The 24775-nt window shown below is 43.7% G+C and overlaps 2 protein-coding genes across 7 annotated transcripts in view; both read right to left on the bottom strand.

Annotated features, from left to right (window-relative positions):
• DGUOK (deoxyguanosine kinase) overlaps positions 1–2028 on the bottom strand; it is a 34080-nt gene extending 32052 nt beyond the window's left edge. For 2 of the 6 annotated variants that reach the window (XM_033175130.1, XM_033175133.1), the window contains exon 1: positions 1792–2027. In XM_033175130.1, coding sequence (XP_033031021.1) covers positions 1792–1933 — 142 coding nt within the window. In that variant the 5' untranslated portion in view covers positions 1934–2027. Of the gene's footprint in view, positions 1–1791 lie in introns of all 6 variants that reach the window. The other 4 variants (XM_033175131.1, XM_033175132.1, XM_033175134.1 and 1 more) reach the window with 4 other exon arrangements.
• Positions 2029–9068: 7040 nt separating this feature from the next.
• ACTG2 (actin gamma 2, smooth muscle) overlaps positions 9069–24775 on the bottom strand; it is a 27054-nt gene continuing 11347 nt past the window's right edge. The window contains exons 4-9 of the mRNA XM_033175129.1: positions 20263–20373; positions 19907–19991; positions 15251–15412; positions 14089–14280; positions 11904–12085; positions 9069–9290 (exon numbers count right to left, since the gene is read on the bottom strand). Coding sequence (XP_033031020.1) covers positions 9147–9290; positions 11904–12085; positions 14089–14280; positions 15251–15412; positions 19907–19991; positions 20263–20373 — 876 coding nt within the window. The 3' untranslated portion in view covers positions 9069–9146. The remainder of the gene's footprint in view (positions 9291–11903; positions 12086–14088; positions 14281–15250; positions 15413–19906; positions 19992–20262; positions 20374–24775) is intronic.

Here is a 24775-nt window from a genome sequence, read left to right as displayed (position 1 = left end):
CTCACCATTTTCACAAAGGTCCAACATAACCATAATTATTGCAATACCACTTAACACCCTTTACTTTCAACATATCAGCCACAGTGATCTTTTTATAATCTAAGTAAAACTGTCGCTTGACTCCTCAAACCTTCCAATGGCTACCCATCTCAGTAAGATTAAAAACCTATGATAAGGCCTATAAAATCTGGCCAACCCTTGGGCTTCTGCCCTCATTTCCCTACCATCCTTGCTCACTCGATTTCAGCCACATTAACTTCCCTCCTATTCCCCAAACACACTTTCCACCTCAGGGCCTTTCCAATTGCTTTTCACTGTGCTTAGAAGATTCTTCTCCCAGGTATCCACATGGTTTGCTCCCTCACCTTCTTCAGTTTTTTGCTCAGATGTCACCTTCTCAGTGAGGCCTTGCTTATTTAAAATGACAACTTTGGCCAGGTGCGGTGGCTCACGCCTATAATCCCAGCACTTTGGGAGGCCGAGGCAGGCGGATCATCTGAAGTCAGGAGTTCAAGACCAGCCTGGCCAACATGGTGAAACCCTGTCTCTAAAAATAAAACAAAAATTAGCTGGGTGTGGTGGCGGGTGCCTCTAATCCCAGCTACTCGGGTGGCTAAGGCAGGAGAATCGCTTGAATCAGAGAGGCTGAGGTTGCAGTGAGTCGAGATCAAGCCACTGCACTCCAGCCTGGGCAACAAGAGCGACACTCCATCTCAAATAAGATAAAAGCTTCCCTCAATTCTTCATCCCTGATTTTTCTCCATCACACTCATTACTCTCTAACATATTGTTCACCTTGCTTAATTTGTGTTGTTTATTGTCTATCTCTCCCTACTTGAGTTCCATGAGAGCAGAGATTTTTATTTCTTCTATTCACAGCTGTATTCTCCAGGACAAGAACAGTGCTGGCATATGGAAGTGGCTCAAAAGGTGATTTGTTGAATGAATAAAAAAAGAAATTCTCAGTTTGCTGCTAGAATGTCTTCAGTACTCAACACTTGCTAAGCCCCTTTTAGGGCTCAGTACCTTGGCAGGTAGAAGTATCAAGTCAGAATTTATTAATATTAAATTGAAATGCTTTGCCTTCATTTTGCTTTTTGACTACTTTTTATTCAAGATACTGGGTCTCATTCTTGTAACAAAATTATTTTTAATTTAATACATGTTCTTAAGTTAAAAAGTGAGGTTCTTCTAAGAAAAACCTTAAGAAATTATCATGCAACTAGCACAGGCACAAAAACTGTGAATGTGGTATTTGACCGACTAAAGTTTAGAAACTCTCTTAGAATAGGGTTGCCAGATAAAATACAGGACACAGTTAAATATGAACTTTCAACGAGTGATTTCGTTGTTGTTTTGGTGTAAGGATGCCCCAAATATTGCACTGGACACACACTAAAAATGATTCGTTATCTTAAATTCTACTTTAACTGGATATTTTTAATTTTTGCTAAATATGGCAACCCTATCTAGGAGAACAAATAAACTGCACCCGCTTGGCGCTTCCATTTCCATCTATTACAAACAGCTAATAACATTCTTGTCCTAGCCACTAACTCGTGGCTTTTATGCCCCAACAAATGTGTCCCTGTGGGTGGGTAATGAGGCCCGATACTCTAAAAAGCAAGGAGGCAAAGATCCACAGTGCACTTTGCGAGGAGAAAGGCCCTCCTCGCAGCCCAGAGAGGCCGACCGCATCAGACGCGGGCCATTCCGAGCCCAGCTCCTTTCCCAGCCTCTGTCACCTGCATGGCGGAGGCCAAGGCTTGGCAGTCGCTTTCCGGCCCTTACCAATGTTGCCTTCGATGGAGAGCCTTCGGGGCCCGCGCCCCGCGTGCAGGCCCCTGGAGAAGGGAACGCCCTCGAGTAGGCGCTGGGCCATGGAACTGAAGGGTGCTCGAAGCCGACTTAGAAAGAGGCGGCCCGCGGCCATCCCACCCACGATTCGCACAGCGATGACTTCCGCGGAGAGCACTTCCGCCCTAGGTACCGCCGCTCACTCGCTCCAGCGCTCCGCTGACGCAAGGCGATCGTCAGGCAGGAAGTGGGTGGGGTTGAACATGCGACGGGGTGCGCCCAAGAGACCGCTCTGCTCTCGCGATGTTTATAAAGGAGCGTTGCGAGAAGGAAGGGTTTTACAAGGGTGCAGAATTTGCTAGTAACAGGAGTTGCGGTGCTGAGTGGCTCCTCAGTTTTTGTTCATTGGATAAATAACATTTTAGGAGACATAACTCCACAATCCAACCACCTCATTTTTGTATAACTTTAAAATAAATTTTATAACTGAAGACAAATTAAAAATAGAAACTAATTTTAAGAGGGGCTTTCCCCCCCCAGGTGCTTGTTGTCTGGTTTTTAATACTGGAAGAAAATGGAAGTTTTAAAGTAGGAAAATGACTCAATCTGATGATTTACACAAATTTAACTTTTTCCTCTTCCCTGTAATTCCCTGCATAATGCTGGCATATTATTGACTAAATTAACAAATTAGATAATCAGTTACACCCCATCTCTTAGTTTGTGTCTTGAGTAAATAAATAAATGTTCGGTCAATCGATTCGCATTATAGCCAAAAATCCCTTCAGGATAAGGTGGTGGTGGCTCAGGTATGTGACTGGAAATCGTTTAAACCTGGTAAGTTGGGTTCTGTGCACGTAAGCAATGGCGAGTAGAGACTTGCCGGTGTAGAAAACCTGAGTCCTGCTGTCGGTGAAGTGTGCTGTACAGAAGGGCAGGGACCTAAGCTGCTGCCACAGGTGAGGCCGGACTGCCACACCCCGTCGTCATAACAACCTCAGAACTAATGATTTACGAAATGTTGTCAAATGGTGCTTCTAGTTCCAGTCGCTTGAATCACCAGAGTCAAAACCAGGAGTCAACAGGCCAAACCGGCCTTCACGCAGAACTCAGGTGTGGTAGGTTTTAGAAGACAAGGATCTGATGGCAAGGGGGCTGGAGAAGGACCGGGGCTGGGATACCTAAGCTGTTCCCATAGAAAGCACAGGACCTTTTTCTTATGTTGATGTGTATATAGGATGGCTGAGGTCATGTTTATATATTAAGAACATTATATTTTTAATACACCGAATTTTGTTAGGATAACCAGGGTGGGGCGTTAATGGCTACTGGAGCGGCTAAAGTCCTACCCATTCCCATCTCCACTCCAGCAGCCACTTCAATAAAAAAAAAAAAAAAATACTGCTTACATTTCTTTACTTATGTAAACTCAGACTTGGAAATATTCATCCTAAAAAGCTTGAGAGGCTCTCTGCCTCGCCAGGATCTTGCTGCCTCAGGGGCATTGTGAAAGTTAAATGAGTAAAGGGTCTGCAGGCAGGCATTAATCTCCTAAAAGTTACCAGGCAGGAAAATAGGGTCTGGAGACAGGGAACCTAAGGCCCATTCAGGTTGACTTCCTAGAACTAAATCAAAAGGAAAATCCCAGCTTTCCAGCCCAAGTAACAAAAGGACCAGAAGCTAATCCCTTTGCAACCCCGGCTTTTCTGGGTGGCAGATGAAAAATTGAAAGTACCTCTGATTGGTGTCCTCAGGCAATCAATCAGGCTGGTGGCAGGCCAACTCTTTAGTTGCATAGGGTAAAACTTCGTAACTTCACTTCAGCCTCTGATTGGTCCCCTCAGAGACCAATCAGACTGATCGCTGGCCACTACTTCATTTACATAGGGTGTACACCAAGTAACCAATGGGAAACCTCTAAGAGGTATTTAAACGCCAGAAAATTCTGTAATTGCTGCTTGCTTGGATCCCCTCTTACACTGGGGAGTGTTTTTTGGTTTGCAATAAATCTGTGCTTTGTTGCTTCATTCTTTCCTTGCTTTGTGTGTTTTGTTCAATTCTTTGTTCAAAATGCCAAGAACCTGGACAACCTCTACCAGTAACAGAGCTCCTAAAAATTATTTTTAAAAATTTTATGGTGAAGTTGCCAGGCCCGGCGGCTCACGCCTGTAATCCCAGCACTTTGGGAGGCCAAGGCGGGCGGATCACGAGGTCAGGAAATCGAGACCGTCCTGGCTAGTACAGTGAAACCCCGTCTCTACTAAAAAGATACCAAAAAAATTAGCCGGGCATGGTGGCGGGCACCTGTAGTCCCAGCTACTCAGGACGCTGAGGCAGGAGAATGGCGTGAACCCGGGAGGCGGAGCTTGTAGTGAGCAGTGAGCCAAGATCGTGCCACTACACTCCAGCCTGGGCGACAGAGCCAGACTGTCTCAAAAAAAAAAAAAAAAAAAAAAAAAAGTTGGTGAAGCATAGTATGTAGTGAGGAAAAGAGGATGTGTTGTAAGTGTACAGTTCAATGAAGTTTTCACAAATGGAACAGTTTATGTTACCTGAATTCAGATCAAGAAACAGCATTATCCGCATCTCCAGAATCCCCCATGTTCGTTGCCAGTTACTATCCCTCAAAGATAACCATTAGCCTGACTTCAACAGTAGAGATTAGTTTTGCCTTTTCTTTATATAAATTATATAGTAAATACTTCTTTTATTTAACATGTCTGTGAGATTCATCCAGGTTGAACATATTAGTTGTAGTTCACTCATTCTCGTTGCTATATAGTATTCCACAATGTCACTATACCATAATGAACTCTGAAGTTTCTAGATTTGAGCCATAATGAATAGAGTTGTGATAAATAGTCTTGTACATGTCTTTTGGTAAAAAGAAGTATGCATTTATCTTGGGTGTGTACCTAAGAGTGGAATTGCTGTGTGATAAGTTACATATATATGCTCAGCTTTGATAGATATTCCCAAATAGTAGACAGTTCCACAGTGTTTGTTCTAGTTGACACCACCATCATCAGTGAGAGAGAGTTCTGGTTGTCCCACATTCTTACCAACAGTTGATATTGTCAGCTTTTTTTCATTTTATCTATTTTGCTGTGTGTAATTATAACTTATTGTGGTTTTAATTTACATTTTCCTGCTGGTTAATGAAGTCAAACATCTTTTCACGTGTTTATTGATCATTTCAGTATCCTCTGTTGAAGTCTTATGTCCATTTTTCTATTGGTTGTCTTTTGCTTGTCTTATTCTTCAAATATTCTGGATGAGTCCTTTGTGAATATTTTCTCTCTGTGGTTTGCGTCTTTTTTTTTTGAGACAGAGTCTTGCTCAGGCTGGAGTGCAGTGAGGCGATCTTGGCTCACGGCAACCTCCATCTCCTAGGTTCAAGCGATTCTCATGCTTCAGCCTCCTGAGTAGCTGGGATTACAGGCATGCACCATGCCTGACTAAATTTTTGTATTTTTAGTAGAGACGGGGTTTTGCTATGTTGGCCAGGCTGCTCTTGAACTCCTGGCCTCAAGTTATCCACCCACCTCGGCCTCCCAAAGTGTTGGGATTACAGGTGTGAGCCACTGCACCCAGCCTCTAAAAGCATTCAAAATTTTTTTGATGTGGAGTGTAATGTAAGAAACTAAAATATTTTTTGCCTAAAATGCCTGTCAGTTACCTTAATTAATTAGTAATAATCTTTCTATCCCCCTTTACTTATTTATGCTTGTTTTGTTAAATGTTATTTTTTGGTTTTGGGTCCCAATTCCAAATTCCCAGAAGGGAGAATCTGATTTGCCCATCTGTGTTCAGGTGTCTAATCATGGTTCAATCAGCTGTGGCCAAGGAAGAGGGTTGGGGCCCCACTTTTGTGCATGAGGAAGTACAATTAAGGTGATCATCATGAGCAAAGAAGACACCCCAAAGAGGTGGTGATCAGTTCCTTTTGGAAGCAGTAAACAGGGAGTTTTCATCCCACTTGGGTGCTAGCCAGAGACTGAAAGTAGTGGCATACTGGTAAGTAGATTTACCTCCCCCTTACTTAGGAGAATGAGGCCACTTCCTGCCTCTGGGCGATTTTCAAATATCTGCTAGAGTTGATAAGTAGGAGTTGATGTTGCCCTGCAGGAACTCTAGTCTTTCAGCATCCATTCATTCATCCAATATTTGCTGAACATCTACTGCATACCAGACACTCTGCTTAGTCCTTGAAGTGCAGCTCTGAAGGAGTTACTATTTTTTCAGTGTTTGTAAATGCTACTGTATACATAAAATACTGACCAATATTATATAAAATGTCATGCAGCCATTCAAAAAGGGAAATGAACATATAAAAATGTGGCCCAAACTTTCTTCTGCAGCCTGGAATTTTAGTCAGCTGTATCTCACCTACATTGAAGATTTTCTAATGTGCTGGATTGTGCTAAATCGATTTGGTTAAACTGGAAAGTACACTTTCAGAACGCACTACCAACAAGGCTCTGAGTTAGAGTTGGCCAAAAGAGGACCTGGGGTGAGATTTGAAAGGCAGAGTGGGAGTGTCAGCCAGTGCTCTGTGGAAATCTTCTAGTCAGATGCTATGACAGACAGAGGTGCCCGGCAGATAGGTTTCACCTAGTCTTCCACTCATGTGTGACTCCTCTCAGATTATCCCACAGTTCCTTGCAGACTTTCACTTTCCCAGCTCCTTCAGGCTTTGGATAAATCTCATTCCTGTAATAAAGCCCTTATTCCCATAATACCCATAGTGGCTCTGCTCCCCTGAATGAACTGTACTGATACACCTAATCATAAAGGGAGACATATCAAAAGGTGTTTAAGAGTATGGGCTCTGGATTCCAGTGACCTGGGGGTGAGGATTAAGAGAGAGAATCCACTTGCCACACCTGCCACACAGTTACCACCCAATAGACATTATATAACACATAATAAGTAATGACTGTCTTTGTGGGCCCTCAGTGCCTGGGACATTGTTTCTCTCTCTCTCTCTCTGATGGGGTCTTGCTTGTTAGAGGCTGGCTTGAATTGGGTTCAAGTGATCCTCCCACCCCAGCCTCCCAAGTAGCTGGGATTACTGGAGTAAACCATCACACCTGACTTTTGTTGATCTTTAATAGACTTCCAGTTGGATTTCCACTTTCCTCAAGCCACTGTCCCTCTCTCTATCAGTGGATAACTCCACATCCACTGAAGAATCTAGGACAGCATTTTTTAAACTTGAAGTGGAGTAAGACTGGAGTAGGGGTGGAAGCATGGGGAAGGGAGGTTGGATGGGTGCCGGGGGTTGGTGGGATGTCCCTCCATCGTGCAGTGTCAGTGCCCTACATCTCCTCAGATCGCTCCCACCTCCTCCTGTGCTTTCTCTTCCAGCAGCCAGAGCCTGCAGCTCTTCTTTGGAGGAGGCCTTTGCTGATACAGATGGAAAGCCTAGGGCTTCAGTCCTCCCAGGGAGCACCCTCACCAATCACTGGCAGGTGGGACTGTGAAAGCCTGGCTCCCTGGCCTCCACCAGGCTAGCCTTAGACTCCAGAGCTCCCAGTGGGCGGGGCCAGGCTGAAGCTGCCCTCTCCAGGACTTTATCTGCAATTGCCCTCTTGCCAGGTTTCCTCCCCTTTCCTCTTCTGCACCCCCCCACTCTGCTTACCAGCCCTCCTCAGAGCACTTCTTTAATAAGTCATTTGCAAGGAATCCTCATTTCCGGGTCTGCTTCTGGGAAACTGGTCCTCACAGAAATCCCCTAAGTGCTTATGAAAGCCGCTCCTCCATCCCACCCCACCCCCAGAGATCGAATGCTGGGAGGGTGAAAGGAATGTCTGACATTGAGGTCTCTGCGCTTAACCGCTGGACTCCACTGTCTCCAAATGGGTGTGTCTGGGAAGCTTCATGGACCAGATGGGATCTGATAGGGGCACGAAGGCTGGGACTTTGCTAGGTGGGGAGGTGAAAGGTGCACCAGCCCAATGTGAGGATCTTGTCCTAAGGTGAACTAGCTGGGTGACCTAGTAAGCAGTAACCTAACTATAAAATGGGAAATGACACTAATACCTGCCCCATAAAGTTGTGGTGAGGATTAATTGAGGAAATCCATGCAAAAATTTTAACCTGGCCTATTGAAATCACTAAATAAATGTTAGCTATTATTATCAACCCTTATTTTATCATAGTACTTTTAGGCGCTTTTGTTTCACTTTGTGTCACTGTCTTGTATGCATGTGTCTATCTCTGCCTGTATGCAGTGAGACCCTAATGGGCAGGAATCATCTTCGTTGGAAATATAAATCCCTTGCCGCTTTACCCGGCAATTCCAGATGCCAAAAATTCAGTAAATACTTGTAAAATTAAACAAAATTGACCTAGAGCAGTGGGTAGGGAGGAAATTAATAAGGAGGGGAGGAGGAGGAGGAGGAACGGGAGGGGGAAGGAGAGAAAATGTCCTTCCTAAGGATGCTACTCCTTTCTTAATTAATTTTGGGGCAAAATACAACCTGGCTGGGCATGGTGGCTCACACCTGTAATCCCAGCATTTTGGGAGGCTGAGGTGGGCAGATCATCTGAGGTTAAGAGTTCAAGACCAGACTGGCCAACATGGTGAAACCCCATCTCTACTAAAAATACAAAAATTAGCCAGGTGTGGTAGTGCATGCCTGTAATCCCAGCTACTCAGGAGGCTGAGGCGGGAGAATTGCTTGAACCCAGGAGGCAGAGGTTGCAGTGAGCCAAGATCGCACCACTATACCGGTCTGGGCAACAGAGTGAGACTGTCTCAAAAAAAAAAAAATACAGCCTAATCCTCAATAACAACCTCATAGAGATCTTAAGCCCACAGTGACCCTTCTTCACGTGAGTGACAGTAATATTGTGTGTGAACTCCTCATGTCACATCCCATAAGCCTGTGTCATGACTCTGTGTTCATGTTCCCTAGTGAACTGCCCTGGAGTACAAGGACTTACATCACTGAAAGCCTGTGTTTCTACCCCCATCCCAAGAGTCATCTAGCCTCATTCTTAGTTATATTCAAGGAAAAGAAAACAAGATGACATAGTAGAAGGAGCACTAGCTTTGCAGTCAGATACTTGAATTTTAATCTTGAATCTGTGTGATCTTCGCAAGTCCTTGACTTCTCTGAGTCTCAATTTCCTCATCTGAAATATGGGAATAATGATAGCACCTACCTTACAACATTATTGCATGGATTAAAAGTAATGTGTGAAAAGTCCTTAGCACTGTGTATGAGACATAGCCCAGGAAAAAAGAGCCCCACACAGAGAAGTAAGGCTTGTAGGTTTTAATGTTTCATTACTGGTGACAGAGTAGTCTTGAGGAGATCCTTGGAGAACCTGTTCTGACTTTAGAAGCACTTCCTGTGGACAATGGAGGGTCCTGCCTCATCATACTCGGGCTTGCTGATCCACATCTGCTGGAAGGTGGAGAGAGAGGCCAGGATAGAGCCCCCAATCCAGACTGAGTACTTCCGCTCTGGGGGAGCAATAATCTGCAAAGAACAAATGTGGTGAATCATGATCAGTCCCCAAGGGAATAAGCAGGGTGGTCCAAAAATCTATTTATCCCAGAAAAGGGGAACCCCATGGTCAGAAAAGAACAGGAGAAATGTTGTGATAGATTAGATTTTTGCTCAAAACCTTCACTTCCCCACTCTTCCCTTAATCCCTCCTTGGGAAGAGTGCACTGCTCCCTGTGACTCTGGGCTGGGCATTGTGTTTGCTTTGACCAGTGGGATATTAGCAGACATAACACAAACAGGGGCTTGAAATATGCCTGTGTACTTGGGCATGTTCTCTTGCTCTGCCATCTTCATGAGAAGAGCTGCCCCTGGGGAGCTCTTTCAGCCTGGGCCCGTTAATGAGAAATATGGACTTGACCTGAGCTGGCTGGACCTACAGTTAATTCAGAGCCACTTACTTAGCCAAGCCTGACCTTGATCAGCTAACTCCCAGCTGATGCATAAGCAATAAATGCTCACTGTGATGTGCCCTTGAGATTCCACAGTTGTTTGTTACTTGGCAGTAGCTGATCAATACAAATATCTATAAGGGGAACCTTGTTCTGTTCTTGCCTGAAGTTTGGATGCATGGGCAGGTTGGGCTGGGCTTCCTCCATTCCTGAGTACAAACCAGTCTACCAAAACCCTGTTTTGAGTTATCTGTCATCATCCAATTATATCTCAGAAGTCCTCAAATCTATATCTACATTGTTCATGCTTTCCACTAGGAATCCTGGGCTTAGCTTTTAGAAATTCGTTGTTAGGTCAAACAACTTTGAACTCTACCTCAAAGGGGATCCAGAAGGACTATGATTCTTCAACTAATTTTCCAGTTTTTGAAGGGTCTAAGAATTCAGTGCTAGAGCAAACCAGATAATAAATTGATTTTTTTTGTTGCCTTAGAATCTCTGTACATATTCCCTAAATCACAGAGATCATGGAATTGTAGAATAAGAAGGATCTTTATAAGTTATTTTATTATCCAGGCAGACAAAAGTCACCTAAATGCTCCTTGAACGGATTATTTCAAGGACTGGGAATGCACAGCCACTAACAAGGTAACAAATTTCTCATGAGAAAACTCTGGCTTCTCTTAAGTTGGTGGTCCTAAATGAGCCCCACCCCCACCCCAAATCTATTCTTTCATGTCCTTGAGACTTGCCTCATCTCCCCCAGTTCCGCTATACAAGTCCTGCTGTCCAGTTTGGGTAGGTGCTCATATAAGCACAGACCTGCCTGGACATGTTTGCTTCTTCTACTTCCCCTGCTTAAAGTGTCCTTCCCCTTCCGCTTTTCTTATTTAGGTTGTTCTGGTATTGATCATGTTTACTAATTAGATCCTAAACTCCATGAAGGCTGGCACATACTGTTAAAGTCAGAGCAGTGGCTCATGAATTGGGAAATGCATCAGATCACTGGTGGTTGTTTATCAGTATAGGTGATGGGGGCAATTCAGACTTATTGGACCAGAATCTGGGAGTGAGGCCAGGCGTGGTATCATGACACACAGTCCTGGTAAAATGCCCCTGCCCCAGGCCTGGCACGATGCTTTCCATAGGACAGGCCTCAGTAATGCACCATTCCTGTGGCTCTGGGTGAGAAGAGCCCACAAGTTCTCACCAGTTTCCTGATGGTCTGCTCCATTTCTCTGTGATGAACACCATCTGTTAGGCAGGGGGAAGGCCCGGGGCAGCCTTCCTTCATGACGGTTCTTAGAATATTGACTGAGAACACATTTCCTCACATCAGGCCTACTCCCCAGAGATCAGCTTTATTGTGAGACTTTGTAACTTTCAACCAATGTGTTATTTCTATTCCCAACTCTTTCTCTAAAACTGTTATCAGCAAAGTTCCTAGAAGGAGCTAAAAATGTCTGTGTGACTGCTTGGAGACCAGAGGCAGGGGAGAAGCTCCCAGCCTGCAGATGCCCAGGAGGTGAGAGGCTCTGTTGGGAGGCAGTATGGGGAAGGGCATGGCCAAGATGGGACAGTAGATCAGAGATGTTCAGAAATCAAGGAATGTCCCTGTTGAGTTTGAAGCAGAGCTGGCCCTATGACAAAAACATCCACTCTTTGGAACTTTCAACCTCCTCTGGAGCAATAAAGTTTAAAGATACCATAGTGTGACCTCCTTCTTTTCTTTCCTTCCATTTCCGGTCTCCTGATTATTTATTTATTTATTTTTAGAGACAGAATCTATCTGAATTTATAGTTAGAGACAGGCTGGAGTGCAGTGGCACAGTTAGAGCTCATGTGGCCTTCAGCTCTTGGGCTCAAGTGATCCTCCCACCCTGGCTTTCCAAAATGCTGGGATTACAGGTATGAGCCATTACACCTGAATAATATTCTCATCATCCCAAATTCTTTCAGCCTCTTCTTATGTGACATTCCTATGATTATGTTTGAGATCCATGCTAAGTGGGTCTTCAGCCCATCAATGCCCAAGGAACATGATTCCCTAGGATAAAATTGGCTCTAGTCCAGGATGATACTGAACCCAGGAGACCAGCAAGTTACCAGGCCTGGCAGCCTGTCTCCAAGGAACTCCCAAGTAGGCAAGACTTTATACAAAGAACAGGATGGAGGGAACTGAGGCAAGACCCACCTTGATCTTCATGGTGCTGGGGGCCAGGGCTGTGATCTCCTTCTGCATCCTGTCAGCAATGCCAGGGTACATGGTGGTGCCCCCAGAGAGGACATTGTTGGCATATAAGTCCTTACGGATGTCAATGTCACACTTCATGATGGAATTGTAGGTTGTCTCATGAATTCCAGCAGACTCCATGCCTAATGGAGATCACAGTGTCTAGTCAACAGGCATCACTTCATAAATACGTACACCTTCAGCTCCTCAAATGACCCTTCTTCGATTGTTGCAACTACCCTAGTTCAGAACCTTAATATCTCCCAAAAGGATGATAAGATCAGACCCCCTTCCTTGTCATGGCGTTTCCTTTATTGTCCCCTGTTCTGATTGATCTTTTTTTTTTTTTTTTGAGACGGAGTCTCGCTCTGTCACCAGGCTGGAGTGCAGTGGCGCGATCTCAGCTCACTGCAACCTCCGATCCCTGGTTCAAGCGATTCTCCTGTCTCAGCCTCCCGAGTAGCTGGAATTACGGGCACGTACCACCATGCCTAGGTAATTTTTGTATCTTTAGTAGAGATGGGGTTTCACCATGTTGGCCAGGATAGTCTCCATCTCCTGACCTTGTGATCCACTCCTCTGGGCCTCCCAAAGTGCTAGGATTACAGGCTTGAGGCACCACGCCTGGCTTGATCTTTTACACTGTTGCCTGAGGCATATTTCTAAAGGAATACTTTTGTTATATTATCTTTCTTTTTTCATAACTTTTTGAGATATAATTCAGTCATTTTCAGTATATCCGCAGAAGCAAACATCACCAAAATCTAATTTTAGAACATTTTTAATGCCTTCAAAAGAGACTCCCATACCTAATAGTGGTCACTCCCCATTTTCCCCTCCATCCCTGCCCCAGCCCTAGGTAACAGGGAATCCACTTTCTGTCTTTAGAGGTTTGCCTATTCTGGATGTTTCTTGTCAGTGGAATCATACACCATGTGGTCTTCTGTGTGTGGTTCCTTTCACTTAGTATAATGTTTTCAGGGTCACAGCATGGATCAATACTTCATTCCCTTTTATTGCCAAATAAGATTCCATTGCATGGATATACTCATCATGTCACCTGACAGTCCCCCATTGCCTGCAGGTTGACATCCAGCTACTGTGGCCTGGCATCACAGTCTCCTGGAGCAAAAGGTCCTGCATGCCAAACTAGCTCTTGCCATCTGCCTGGTCTCCTTGCCTCTAGTCTTTTTTTTTTTTTTTTTCTTTTGAGACAGACTCTCACTGTGTTGCCCAGGCTGGAGTGCAGTGACACAATCACGGCTCACTGCAGCCTTGATGTCTCTGGGGCTCAAGTGATTCTCCCACCTCAGCCTCTTGAGTAGCTGGGACCACAGGCATGCACCATCATGCTCTGCTAAATTTTGTATTTTTCATAGAGACAGGGTTTCGCCATGTTGCCCAGGCTGGTCTCAAACTTGCAGGCTCAAGTGATCTGCCTGCCTCGTCCTACCAAAGTGCTAGGATAACAGGTGAGTCACCATGCCTAGCTGCCTCCAGTCTTTTTTTTTTTTTTTGAGACAGAGTCTTACTCTGTCACCCAGGCTGGAGTGCAGTGGTGCGGTCTTGGCTCACTGCAACCTCCATCCCCCCAGTTCAAGTGATTATCCTGCCTTAGCCTCTCAAGTAGCTGGGACTACAGGCACCTGGCTAATTTTTGTATTTTTAGTAGAGATGGGGTTTCACTGTCTTGGCTAGGCTGGTCTTGAACTCCTGACCTCGTGATCCATCTGCCTCGGCCTCTCAAAGTGCTGGGATTGCAGGCGTGAGCCACCGCGCCCGGCCAAGCCTCCGGATTTTTATCCATGCAATATGATTCCACACTGTAGATAAAGGAATCTTGCTAAACTACAACCTGACCTTGCTATATTGCTGCCTACAAACTTTCTGTGTTTTAACTTCATTCTTAGTTTCATGTTATATTTCCTGTTCTGCTTTTCCTGTATCTTGATTTCCTTTCCCTTTTATTTAAAATGAGATCTTCTCTATTTTTTTAAACACACTTTTCGCCCTTCCTAGGAAAATGTGAGGTATGCATATGTAATTAACAAAGTGTCCATGACTCCTGGTGTTTCTCTCTCCATACCTCACCCACCCCTCCACCCTTCCCTCCTGAGATTGGCAGGGACTGTGGGTAGCACCTCACCGATAAAGGAAGGCTGGAAGAGGGTCTCAGGGCAGCGGAAGCGCTCATTGCCAATGGTGATAACTTGCCCATCTGGCAGCTCATAGCTCTTCTCCAGAGAGGAAGAGGAAGCTGCTGTGGCCATCTCATTCTCAAAATCCAGGGCCACATAGCACAGCTTCTCCTTGATATCTCGCACAATTTCTCTCTCAGCTGGAAGGAGCAGAAATGACAGAAGGTGAATACTGACTCTGTTAGTTTGGTTGTCCCATTCTGATCTCCATGAAAACCTCCTTCTCACATCTACTTTATTCTTTTTTTTTTTTTTTGAGACAGAGTCTCACTCTGTCACCCAGACTGAAGTGCAGAAACTATGCTCAGCTCATTTTTGTGTTTTTAGTAGAGACAGGATTTCACCATGCTGGCTAGGCTGGTCTAGAACTTCTGACCTCAAGTGATCTGCCTGCCTTGGCCTCCCAAAGTACTGGGATTATAGGCGTGAGCCACCACGCCTGGCCTCACATCTACTTTAGATTCAGTCATAGGATGATGATAGACTTGCCCTGAAGAGGGTCAAGGGTCACTCCATTCAATCTTAATTCTTCTACTCCCCTTTCTAAAGAGGGAGTCTCGAGTCTTGATTCCCAAGCAGGACTTTGTATGAGATTTCTGACAAAGCCTTAGGTCTTCCTGGGGGCTTTGCAGGACACATTTCTGGTCTAGACTCAGACTTAGATGTTTGATCTTACAGAATCTAAAGAGGCTCCCACCTAAAAATGCCAGTTGCCCAGGTGGGCCACATGACACCTTCCCCTTAGCAATTTGGGCCTCACTTATTCAATTTGTCCTCAAACCAAAGGTGCCCCTAGGTAATGAAATGCATCAGCGGATCTTCACTACCATTCAGCCCTGTGAAAACTAGCCCTAGTCCTGGTGTGGACATGGACAGAGGTAGTTGGTCCCTGGGGAAGGAGGGACTGCTTCTATGACTATCTGGTCTTATCCAGAGGCCCAGCCCCAGCTTAAAGCCTCCAGGTCTATCTCAGGAGAGTTTAAAGACACAGAGCCACAGAATTCTCATTGGTTCTGAGAACTTCTGGTCCTAAACCAGTTTGGTTCTGAGCTCTAGTCAGAATCAGGAAAGGGGCTGGATACCTGTGGTATCCACAAAGGGGCTGGATACCTGTGGTAACAAAGGAGTAGCCACGCTCTGTTAGGATCTTCATCAGGTAATCAGTCAGGTCACGGCCAGCCAGGTCCAGGCGCATGATGGCATGGGGCAGGGCATAGCCTTCATAGATTGGGACATTGTGAGTGACACCATCACCTGAATCCAGGACAATGCCTGTGGACAGAGAGGATCAGGCTTATAAAAATCTTATTCTTGTCTTTCATCAGTATCTTTCTAGGACTGTTACCAATGAGATATGACTACCATATTTTCCTTTACCAGTTAAGGATATTCACCCATCACAAGAATCATCAATCATATTTTTTATTTTTTATGTATGTCACTTTTTTTTTTCCCCAAATGAGACTGTAGGCCTCTGGAAGGCAAGTAAAATGTGTCCTTTTTTTTGTATTCCTTGAAACACATCACTGGTAATACATACTTGTCAATTTGTCATTAAGTCTCCACTGCATGTTCTTTTTTTTTTCCTCGAGACAGAGTTTTGCTCTTGTTGTCCAGGCTGGAGTGCAATGGCACAGTCTCGGCTCACTGCAACCTCCATCTCCCGCGTTCAAACGATTCCCCTGCCTCAGCCTCCTGAGTAGCTGGGATTACAGGTGCCTGCCACCACGCCTAGCTAATTTTTGTATTTTTAGTAGGTGCAGGGTTTCACTATGGCCAGGCTGGTCTCGAACTCCTGACCTCAGGCAATCCACCTGCCTCGGCCTCCCAAAGTGCTGGGATTACAGGCGTGAGCCACTGCGTCCAGCCTCATATTTCTTAATTTAACAGCCACGTCATAACTGATGAGAAAGCATTACAATATCATGGCTATTATTTAATATTGTCCAGGATGTCCTAGCCAATTGCTGTGAAACAGAAAATAGAAATAAGAGGTATGACTACCAAAGGGAAACAAAATTGTCATTATTTGCAGATAATGTGATTTTATATAGAAGACCCAACAGAATCAATTAAGAAACCATTAGACCCAGTTAGATGGTTCAGTAAGGGCCAGATGCAAAATAAATGTCCAGAAACCAGTAATTTACTCTTGTATAAGGATCTGAATCATGGCATATTTTATAATAAAAATGAGAGGCAACCTAAAGCTCCAGCAATAGAGAAGTGGTAAAATAAGTAAATAATGAAACCATCATACAATGACTACCACGTGGCCATTAAACATGATGTTTGCAACAAAACAAAGTGCAAGGTCAGGCACGGTGGCTCACGCCTGTAATCCCAGCACTTTTGGAGGCCGAGGCAGGCAGATCACTTCAGGTCAGGAGTTCAAGACCAGCCTGGCCAACATGGTGAAACCCTGTCACTACTAAAAATACAAAAATTAGCCGGGTGCAGAGGCTCATGCATGTAATCCCAGCTATTCGGGAGGCTGAGGCAGGAGAATCACTTGAACCCGGGAGGTGGAGGTTGTGGTGCACCAAGATCACGTCATTGCACTCTAGTCTTGGCAACAGAGCGAAACTCCATCTCAAAACAAAAACAAAAACAAAAATGCAAAGTGCAGGATATGAAACTGTATATGCCATGCATTTCTCCATCATTGTCCTTATCACGTGCATTGAAATTATCTTTTGCTTTTGTCTATCTCCCACTAAACTGTTAGCTCCATAATGACAAAGTCTGTCTTATTTGTCAGTGTATACCCATGGCCTGGTACTATGTGTGGCACATTGTAGGGAGTAATGGAAAATATATGAGGGATGAATGAATGGATAAGTCAGTGAATAAATGATGAATGAATGTTTAAACAAATGTTTATGGAAGCTGTCAAGTCCCTATTAAAGACCATTTTATTTTGAGATTTCCTCTGTTACCCTGAGCACACTTCTATACCAAGGCCACATATAGTCATGTCCACATAGTGACATTTTGGTTAACTTCAGACCACATACACAATGGTGGTGCCATAATATAACAAGGAAGCTGAAAAATTCTTATTGCCTAGTATCATCATAGCTGACATCACGTCATAGGGCAACGCTTTACTCACGTGTTTGTGGTGATGTTGGTATAAACAAACCTACTGCGCTGCCAGCTGTATAAAAGTACAGCACATACATTATGATAATGATAATAAACGACTATGGTACTAGTACCAGCTTATGTATTCTTTTTTTTTTTTTTTTGAGACGGAGTCTCGCTGTGTCACCCAGGCTGGAGTGCAGTGGCCGGATCTCAGCTCACTGCAAGCTCCACCTCCCGGCTTCACGCCATTCTCCTGCCTCAGCCTCCCCAGTAGCTGGGACTACAGGCGCTCGCCACCTCACCCAGCTAGTTCTTTTGCATTTTTTAGTAGAGACGGGGTTTCACTGTGTTAGCCAGGATGGTCTCGATCTCCTGACCTCATGATCCGCCCGTCTCGGCCTCCCAAAGTGCTGGGATTACAGGCTTGAGCCACCGCACCCGGCCATGTATTTCTTATACTATCTTTTTTTTTTTTTTCCTTGAGATAAAGTCTCATTCTGTCGCCCCGGCTGGAGTGCAGTGCCGAGATCTCAGCTCACTGTAGCCTCTGCTTCCTGGGCTCAAGCAGTTCTCCAGCTTCAGCCTCACAAGTAGCTGGGACTACAGGCGTGAGTTACCAACGCCCGGCTAACTTTTTGTATTTTTTGTAGAGATGGGGTCTAGCCATGTTGCCCAGGCTGGTCTTGAACTCCTGAGCCCAAAGAGATCCGCCCACCTCGGCCTCCCAAAGTGCTGGGATTACAGGCATGAGCCATTGTGCCCAGCCTCTTATACTATGTTTTTAATCATAGTGTACTCCTTCTACTTATTAAAAAAAAGGTTGACTGTAAAAAAGCCTTAGGCAGGTCCTTCCGGAGATATTCCAGAAGGAGGCATTGTTATCATAGGAGATAACCGCTCCATGCATGTTATTAACCCCGAAAACCTTCCAGTGGGGCAAGATGCGGAGATGAAATACAGTGGTGTTGATGATCCTGAACCTGTGTAGGCCAAGGCTAATGTGTATATTTTAGTTTTTATCAAAAAAGCTCTGAAAGTAAATAAATAAATAAATATATTTAATAGAAAAAAGCTTGTAGAATAAAGAATATAAATAAAGAAAATATTTTTGGCTGAGGGTGGTGGTTCATGCCTATAATCCTGGAACTTTGGGAGGCTGAGGTAGGCAGATCACTTGAGGTCAGGAGTTCGAGACCAGCCTGGCCAACATGGTGAAACCCCATCTTTACTAAAAAAAAGAAAATACAAAAATTAGCCAGGCATGGTGGCACACTCCTGTAGTCCTAGCTACTTGGGAGTTTGAGGCACAAGAATCACTTGCACCTAGGAGGCAGAGGTTGCAGTGAGCTGAGATTGCACCACTGCACTCCAGCCTGGGTGACAGAGCGAGACTTCATCTCAAAAAACAAACAAACAAAAAAAAAATCAAAGAAAAAAGAAAATATTTTTCTGTTACTGTTACTACAAAAAAAGTAAAAATGGCTTTAAAAATTTTAAAGTTTATAAGGTAAAAAAATTACAGTAAGCTAAGGTTAATTTATTATTAAAGAAATAATAACTTATTATTATTATTGTGCAGTGAATAATAAAAAATAATTTTTTATTATTTCTTTAATAAGAAATAACAGGCTGGAGGGCAGTGGCGTGATCTTGGCTCACTGCAACCTCTGCCTCCCAAGTTCAAGCGACTCTTCTGCCTCAGCCTCCCAAGTAGCTGGGATTACAGGTGCCTGCCACCACGTCCAGCTAATTTTTGTATTTTTAGTAGAGACGAGGTTTCACCGTGTTAGCCAGGCTGGTCTTGAACTCCTGACCTCATGTGATCTGCCCACCTCAGCCTCACAAAGTGCTGGGATTTCAGGCATGAGCCACCATGCCTGGCCAAGAACAATATTTTTATGAATGTAGTACAGCCGATGTGTACAGTGTTTAGTCTACAGTAGTGCCCAGTAATGTTTCAGGTCTTCACATTTTCTCACTACTCACTCACTAACCCACCCAGAGCAACTTCTAGTCTTGCAAGCTCCATTCATGGTAAGTGCCCTATACAGGTGTACCATTTTTTATCTTTGATACCATATTTTCACTGTAACTTTTCTATGTTTCAGTATGTTTAGCTATACAAATAAATAACCATTCTGTTACAGTTCCCTATGGTATTAATCATGGTTAAATGCTATACAGGTCTGTAGCCTGGAAGCAACAGGCCACACCATACAGCCTGGGCATGTAGTAGGCTATAGCATCTAGGTTTGTGCAAGTACACTCTGTGATGTTCCCACCTCGGCAAAGTCACCTAATGACACACATTTCTTGGAACGTATCCCTGTCATTAATCTATGTGTAACTGCACTTACATTTCCACCACCACAGGTTCTACTCTTTCTGCTTCATGAAGCAGAAACATTCCAGTACTGTTGGAATGTGTGTATGTGTAGAAGCTCCTGGAATGATTACTGTGAGGGAAACAGTTCTCGCTGGATGTTTTTTCCAGCTATACCAGGTAGGCTCACATCTGGCATTCCACATGGGCATTCTCACCTGTTATCCCTAAGCAAGATTTTGCCTGGACTTCAGCTGTCCCTTTGATCCCTCTGAGCAGGAGCCTCTGCCAGACCCCAGCTTTTCCCTACCTCCCCTGAAGTCAGAAAAGGAATGGATTACAGGATTACTCACCTGTCGTGCGGCCAGAGGCATAGAGGGAGAGCACAGCTTGAATGGCGACGTACATGGCAGGGACATTGAAGGTTTCAAACATGATCTTAAAGGACAATGAAGAATAAAAGATTATCTGGCAAAAATCACAGCACTTCTTGGCCTGTAGAATGGTTTGTAATCTCATTAAGGGTGGGAACTATGCCAGTTTGGTAGTTCATTATTCCACATCCACTCCCCCAGGGCCTGGCATGGACTATGGACGTAGCAGGTCCTCAGAGAGTTCTGTTGCACTGATGTTTGAAGGGGAGAAGGTATCTGGCCAAGCATCCATGTTGCATTCTTGTGCCAGTGTTTAAGTCTTCCTGGCTTCTTACCTGGGTCATCTTCTCCCTGTTGGCCTTGGGATTTAGGGGAGCCTCTGTGAGCAGGGTGGGGTGCTCTTCAGGTGCTACACGCAGCTCATTGTAGAAGGAGTGGTGCCAGATCTAGTGGAGACAAAAGCCAGATGAACCTGGCAGATTCCCAGTGACTGGAAAATTCTGATTGACATTTCCTTGCTGGGAGAGTGTGGCACCATGTTACACAGGACGGGATGGATCTGGAGAGGAGAATGGTCAACCCTGGAAATTTCTGATTGACATTTAAAGGGTATATTCCTTCTCAACGGGGGCCCAGGTAGGGCTCAGACCTGGAACCAGTATTTTCTATGTGTTCATTATTTCCATTTGACCTTCCCTCTTCTCCACTCTGCTACACTGTCTCCCCTGCCTTTGTGCACTGAGTGATGCAAGGCACATTGTCACTCAAGTGTTCATTGCTTTCTGGCTTCTGGCTATATTTGGCTGATAGAAGATACCTGCAAGAGACTGGAAAGTAAGAGGGCAAAATAAGTTAGGGTTTATCTCCTGACAATAGCGTGGCCCTCCATGAGCACAGTTCCTGTTGGGCAGCCCCTCTTTCAGGGCTCAAGCTCTCTTTAAGTTCCAATGACACTGCCCTTCATGTTTAGGGGTGTGAGAGCTCCCTCTGTTGCTGGTTCTTGGGTGCCTTGACATCCCTTTGTAGTTGCCTTAACCCTACGCACATTTCTGTAGGGCATTCATTTAACCAGTTGTAAAACCGCAGCTGAGTATACATGTCAATCAATTTCAAAACTCCAGCTGAATGTACACTGTCTCCTGCTGAGAATCTGACAGAGGCACTTGGGCTCAATTTTCACTGTCTATTATTGGCCAGCCTGGTGCTTTAAAGCAGGGTTTCTCAATCGCAACACTATGACATTTTAGGTTGGATAATTCTTTGCTGTAGAGGGCCGACCAGTATCCTGGTCTCCACCCACTGGATGCTAGCAGCAGTTTTCAAGTTGTGACAATCAAAAATGTCTGCAGACATTGCCAAATGTCATTTGGGAAGCAAAATCATCCCAGTTAAGAACCACTGCTTAGCCTGGGCAGCATAGTGGGGGCCTGTCTCTACAAAAAGATAAAAAATTAGCCAGGCATGGTAGTGCCTGCCTGTAGTCCCAGCTACTTAGGAGGCTGAGGCAGGAGGATCGCTTGAGCCCAGGAGGTCAAGGCTGCAGGGAGCTGTGATCATGGCACTGTACTCCAGCCTGTGCGACAGAGTGAAACCCTGTCTCAAAATTTAAAAAGAACCACTGTTTTAGAGGAAGTTAATTTCTTCCCGTGTCCAGTTTCTTTTTCAGTGATCAAGTACAACCAAAAAGGAGTCTTGCAGAAGGATTGGGCAAAGTGTAGCAGGGAAATGGGGCTTTGGTTTCCTCAGAGGTGAGGCACAGGGTCATTTGATGCCATTGGACCTATGTATTTATGGACCGCCAGGTTTGTGCTAAGACGGTGGTAAGTGTGATGAGGGTAGATATGAATCAGACATGGCACCCAATTCTCGGTTGCAAAGTCCAGAGGGGAGAGAGACGGTTAAAAAAGACCAAAACAAACAAAAAGAAAAACACAAGCCACATTTCAAGTGAAGGAAGAGGTAGGAGTAATTCATTATCTGAGGGATTTAAATGGGCCTTGAGAGCAAAAGAAGGTCTCCAGAGGCTGCTGTGAAAGGCATCCAAGGCAGAGGCCCTGGACTGTGAGCGTTGCACAGGAGCCCAAAGGACAGCAACTGGTCTTAAGGAGGGGACCCCATGCTACTTAAAATGTGCTTCCTGGAGACCCTGTCTCGGAGTCACCTTGGATTATCTGATCCACTGAACCAGAATCCTTGGATGCTGGGCTCAAGCATCTGCACTTGATTTTAGTTTATTTTTTGGAGTTTTTATACCTTAAAAGTTAAAGATGTTGATAATTTTTAAAGTTAGAAAAATATTTTTAAGGTCGAGTGTGGTGGCTCATGCCTGTAATCCCAGCACTTTGGGGAGCTGAGGAAGGCAGATTGCTTGAGCCCAGAGGTTGGAGACAAGCCTGGGTAACAAAGTAAGACCCTGTCTCTACAAAAAATTTAAAAATCAACTGGATGTGGTGTGTACCTGTGTTCCCAGCTACACCAGAGACAGAGGCAAGAGGATTCCTTGAGCCTAGGAGGCCGAGACCGCAGTGAGTTATGACTGCACCACTGCACTCCAGCCTGGGTGACAGAGGAAAATCCTACCTCAAAAAAGAAAATTTTTTTTTTTTTTTTTTTTGAGATGGAGTCTCGCGCTGTCGCCCAAGCTGGAGCGCAGTGGCGCGCTCTCAGCTCACTGCAACCTCCACCTCCCGGGTTCACGCCATTTGCCTGCCTCAGCCTCCCGAGTACCTGGGACCACAGGCGCCCGCCACCACACCCAACTAACTTTTTGTATTTTTAGTAGAGATGGGGTTTCACCGTGTTAGCCAGGATGATCTTGATCTGACCTCGTGATCTGCCTGCCTTGGCCCCCCAAAGTGCTGGGATTACAGGCTTGAGCCACCGCGCCCAGTCAAAAAAATTTTTTTTTAGTGGAATAAAAATCTCTCCTATGTCCATCACCTAACAACCAACATTTAACATTTTGACTTTTTTCTTTTTCCTAATCTTTTGTCTTTATGTATTTTTAAATTTATTACTATCGTTATTTATTTCATATTCTTTTATTTATTATTATTAGACTATGTTAAAATTTGTTTTTATAACATAAATCATTTTACTTTTCATAATAAATATTTGTTTTTAATAAAGTAAACAAACTTTTTAAAGTGCTTATATAACATTTTATCATATATGATCATATATTTAATCACATTACTATTCATGGTGTCTTTGATTTTTGGTTATAAATAATCCTATGATAGTTATCTTTGGCATATTGCAATTTATTTTTTGTATTCAGGATGTTTTCCAAAGAAGAAGATTCTAAAAGTGGAATTACTGGTTAAAGAACATGGCAATTGGAAGACTTTCTGATTTCTGTTATTAACAAATAGGCTAAACCACTCTTTACTTCAGAATAAAAAAGTGGCTGTTTTACCCCATCCTTACCTGAATTCAGTGTTCTCACTCTTAAAATATGAAATAATTTGATAGGTAAAAATCATACTTAGTTATTTTACTTTGATTTTTTTGTTTCAAATGAGTTTAAAATTTTTCACATTTGCAACTTTTCATCATTTCTATTCAGCTAATTAAGTGTTTGTTTTTTATTTGTCTGGAGAACGCTTCATATTTTTAATTGTCAATTTGCATTAACTGTTCATATTAATCCCTCATTGCACTTTTTTTTGCAGTTTGTTATTTGGCTTTTAAATTTGGTTATTTTTGAGATATTAAAAGTTATGATTCTTTAAGAAGTCAAATTTGTCATTCTTTTTCTCTATGACCACTCTTACCAGAAGTTTGATTAAATGCTCACATTAACTGTATTATATTTTTGGTAATTTAAATGTTTATGTTTAACTTTAATATTTAATTGACATGGTTTTGGTGAAATGGTATGAGCTTAGGGCTATAAACCAAGATTCTCCAGCTCCCGAAATAACTAATCAGTTGTCCCAGAATAATTTGTTGAATAGTCCTTTCCTCCTGTCTTGTGTTGGAAGTTTCATTTATTATATATTTCCTCTTTATCTTTTTGCTGGTATCAAATTGTTTTAACTTTACAATTTATATTGTATTTCATTATATTGTGTCTTCCTTCATAATTTAAAAAATTCATTTTGTTTCATAATTTTTGCTTATTTATTTCTGCAAACATACTTTAGAATTATGCTGCATAATTTTTATTGGAATGCAATGAGCCTATAAATTAATTTGAGGACATTTGACACTTTTACCCAATTTGGTTTTTCTAAGGCACATGAGATATATATATACATATATATAATGATTTATAGATATATAACGAAATGATTATATATAATGAAATGATTTAATATTTTAATATATATATATATTTTAAATAGATATAGAGTCTCACTCTGTTGCCCGGGCTGGAGTACAGTGATGCGATCTTGGCTCACTGAAACCTCCACCTCCCGGGTTCAAGCGATTCTCCTGCCTCTGGAGTAGCTGGGTGACAGGCGCCCACTACCACACCCAGCTAATTATTGTATTTTTAGTAGAGACAGGATTTCACTATGTTGGTTGGCCAGGCTGGCCTCGAACTCCTGGCCTCAAGTGATCTGCCTGCCTCAGCACCCCAAAGTGCTGAGATTACAGGCATGAGCCACTATGCCTGGCCTTAAGGCACATAATTTATTTTTAAGGGTTTCTTTAAAGAGTTCACACATTGTCACTACTGTGAATAAAATAGTTTGTCTATTATGTTTTCTTTCTTCCTTCCTTCCTTCTTTTCCTTCTTGGTTTTCTTTTTTTGTTTGTTTGTTTTTGAGACATGCTTTCAGTCTATCACCCAGGCTGGAGTGCAGTGGTGTGAACAGAGCTCACTGCAGCCTCCACCAC

The sequence above is a fragment of the Trachypithecus francoisi genome, unplaced genomic scaffold (assembly GCF_009764315.1).
Source record: "Trachypithecus francoisi isolate TF-2019V2 unplaced genomic scaffold, Tfra_2.0 Lachesis_group17, whole genome shotgun sequence".
NCBI classification, from domain to species: Eukaryota; Metazoa; Chordata; class Mammalia; order Primates; family Cercopithecidae; genus Trachypithecus; species Trachypithecus francoisi.
The sequence above is the reverse complement of the archived record's forward strand: the minus strand, read 5'-3'. Positions and strand labels throughout refer to the sequence as shown.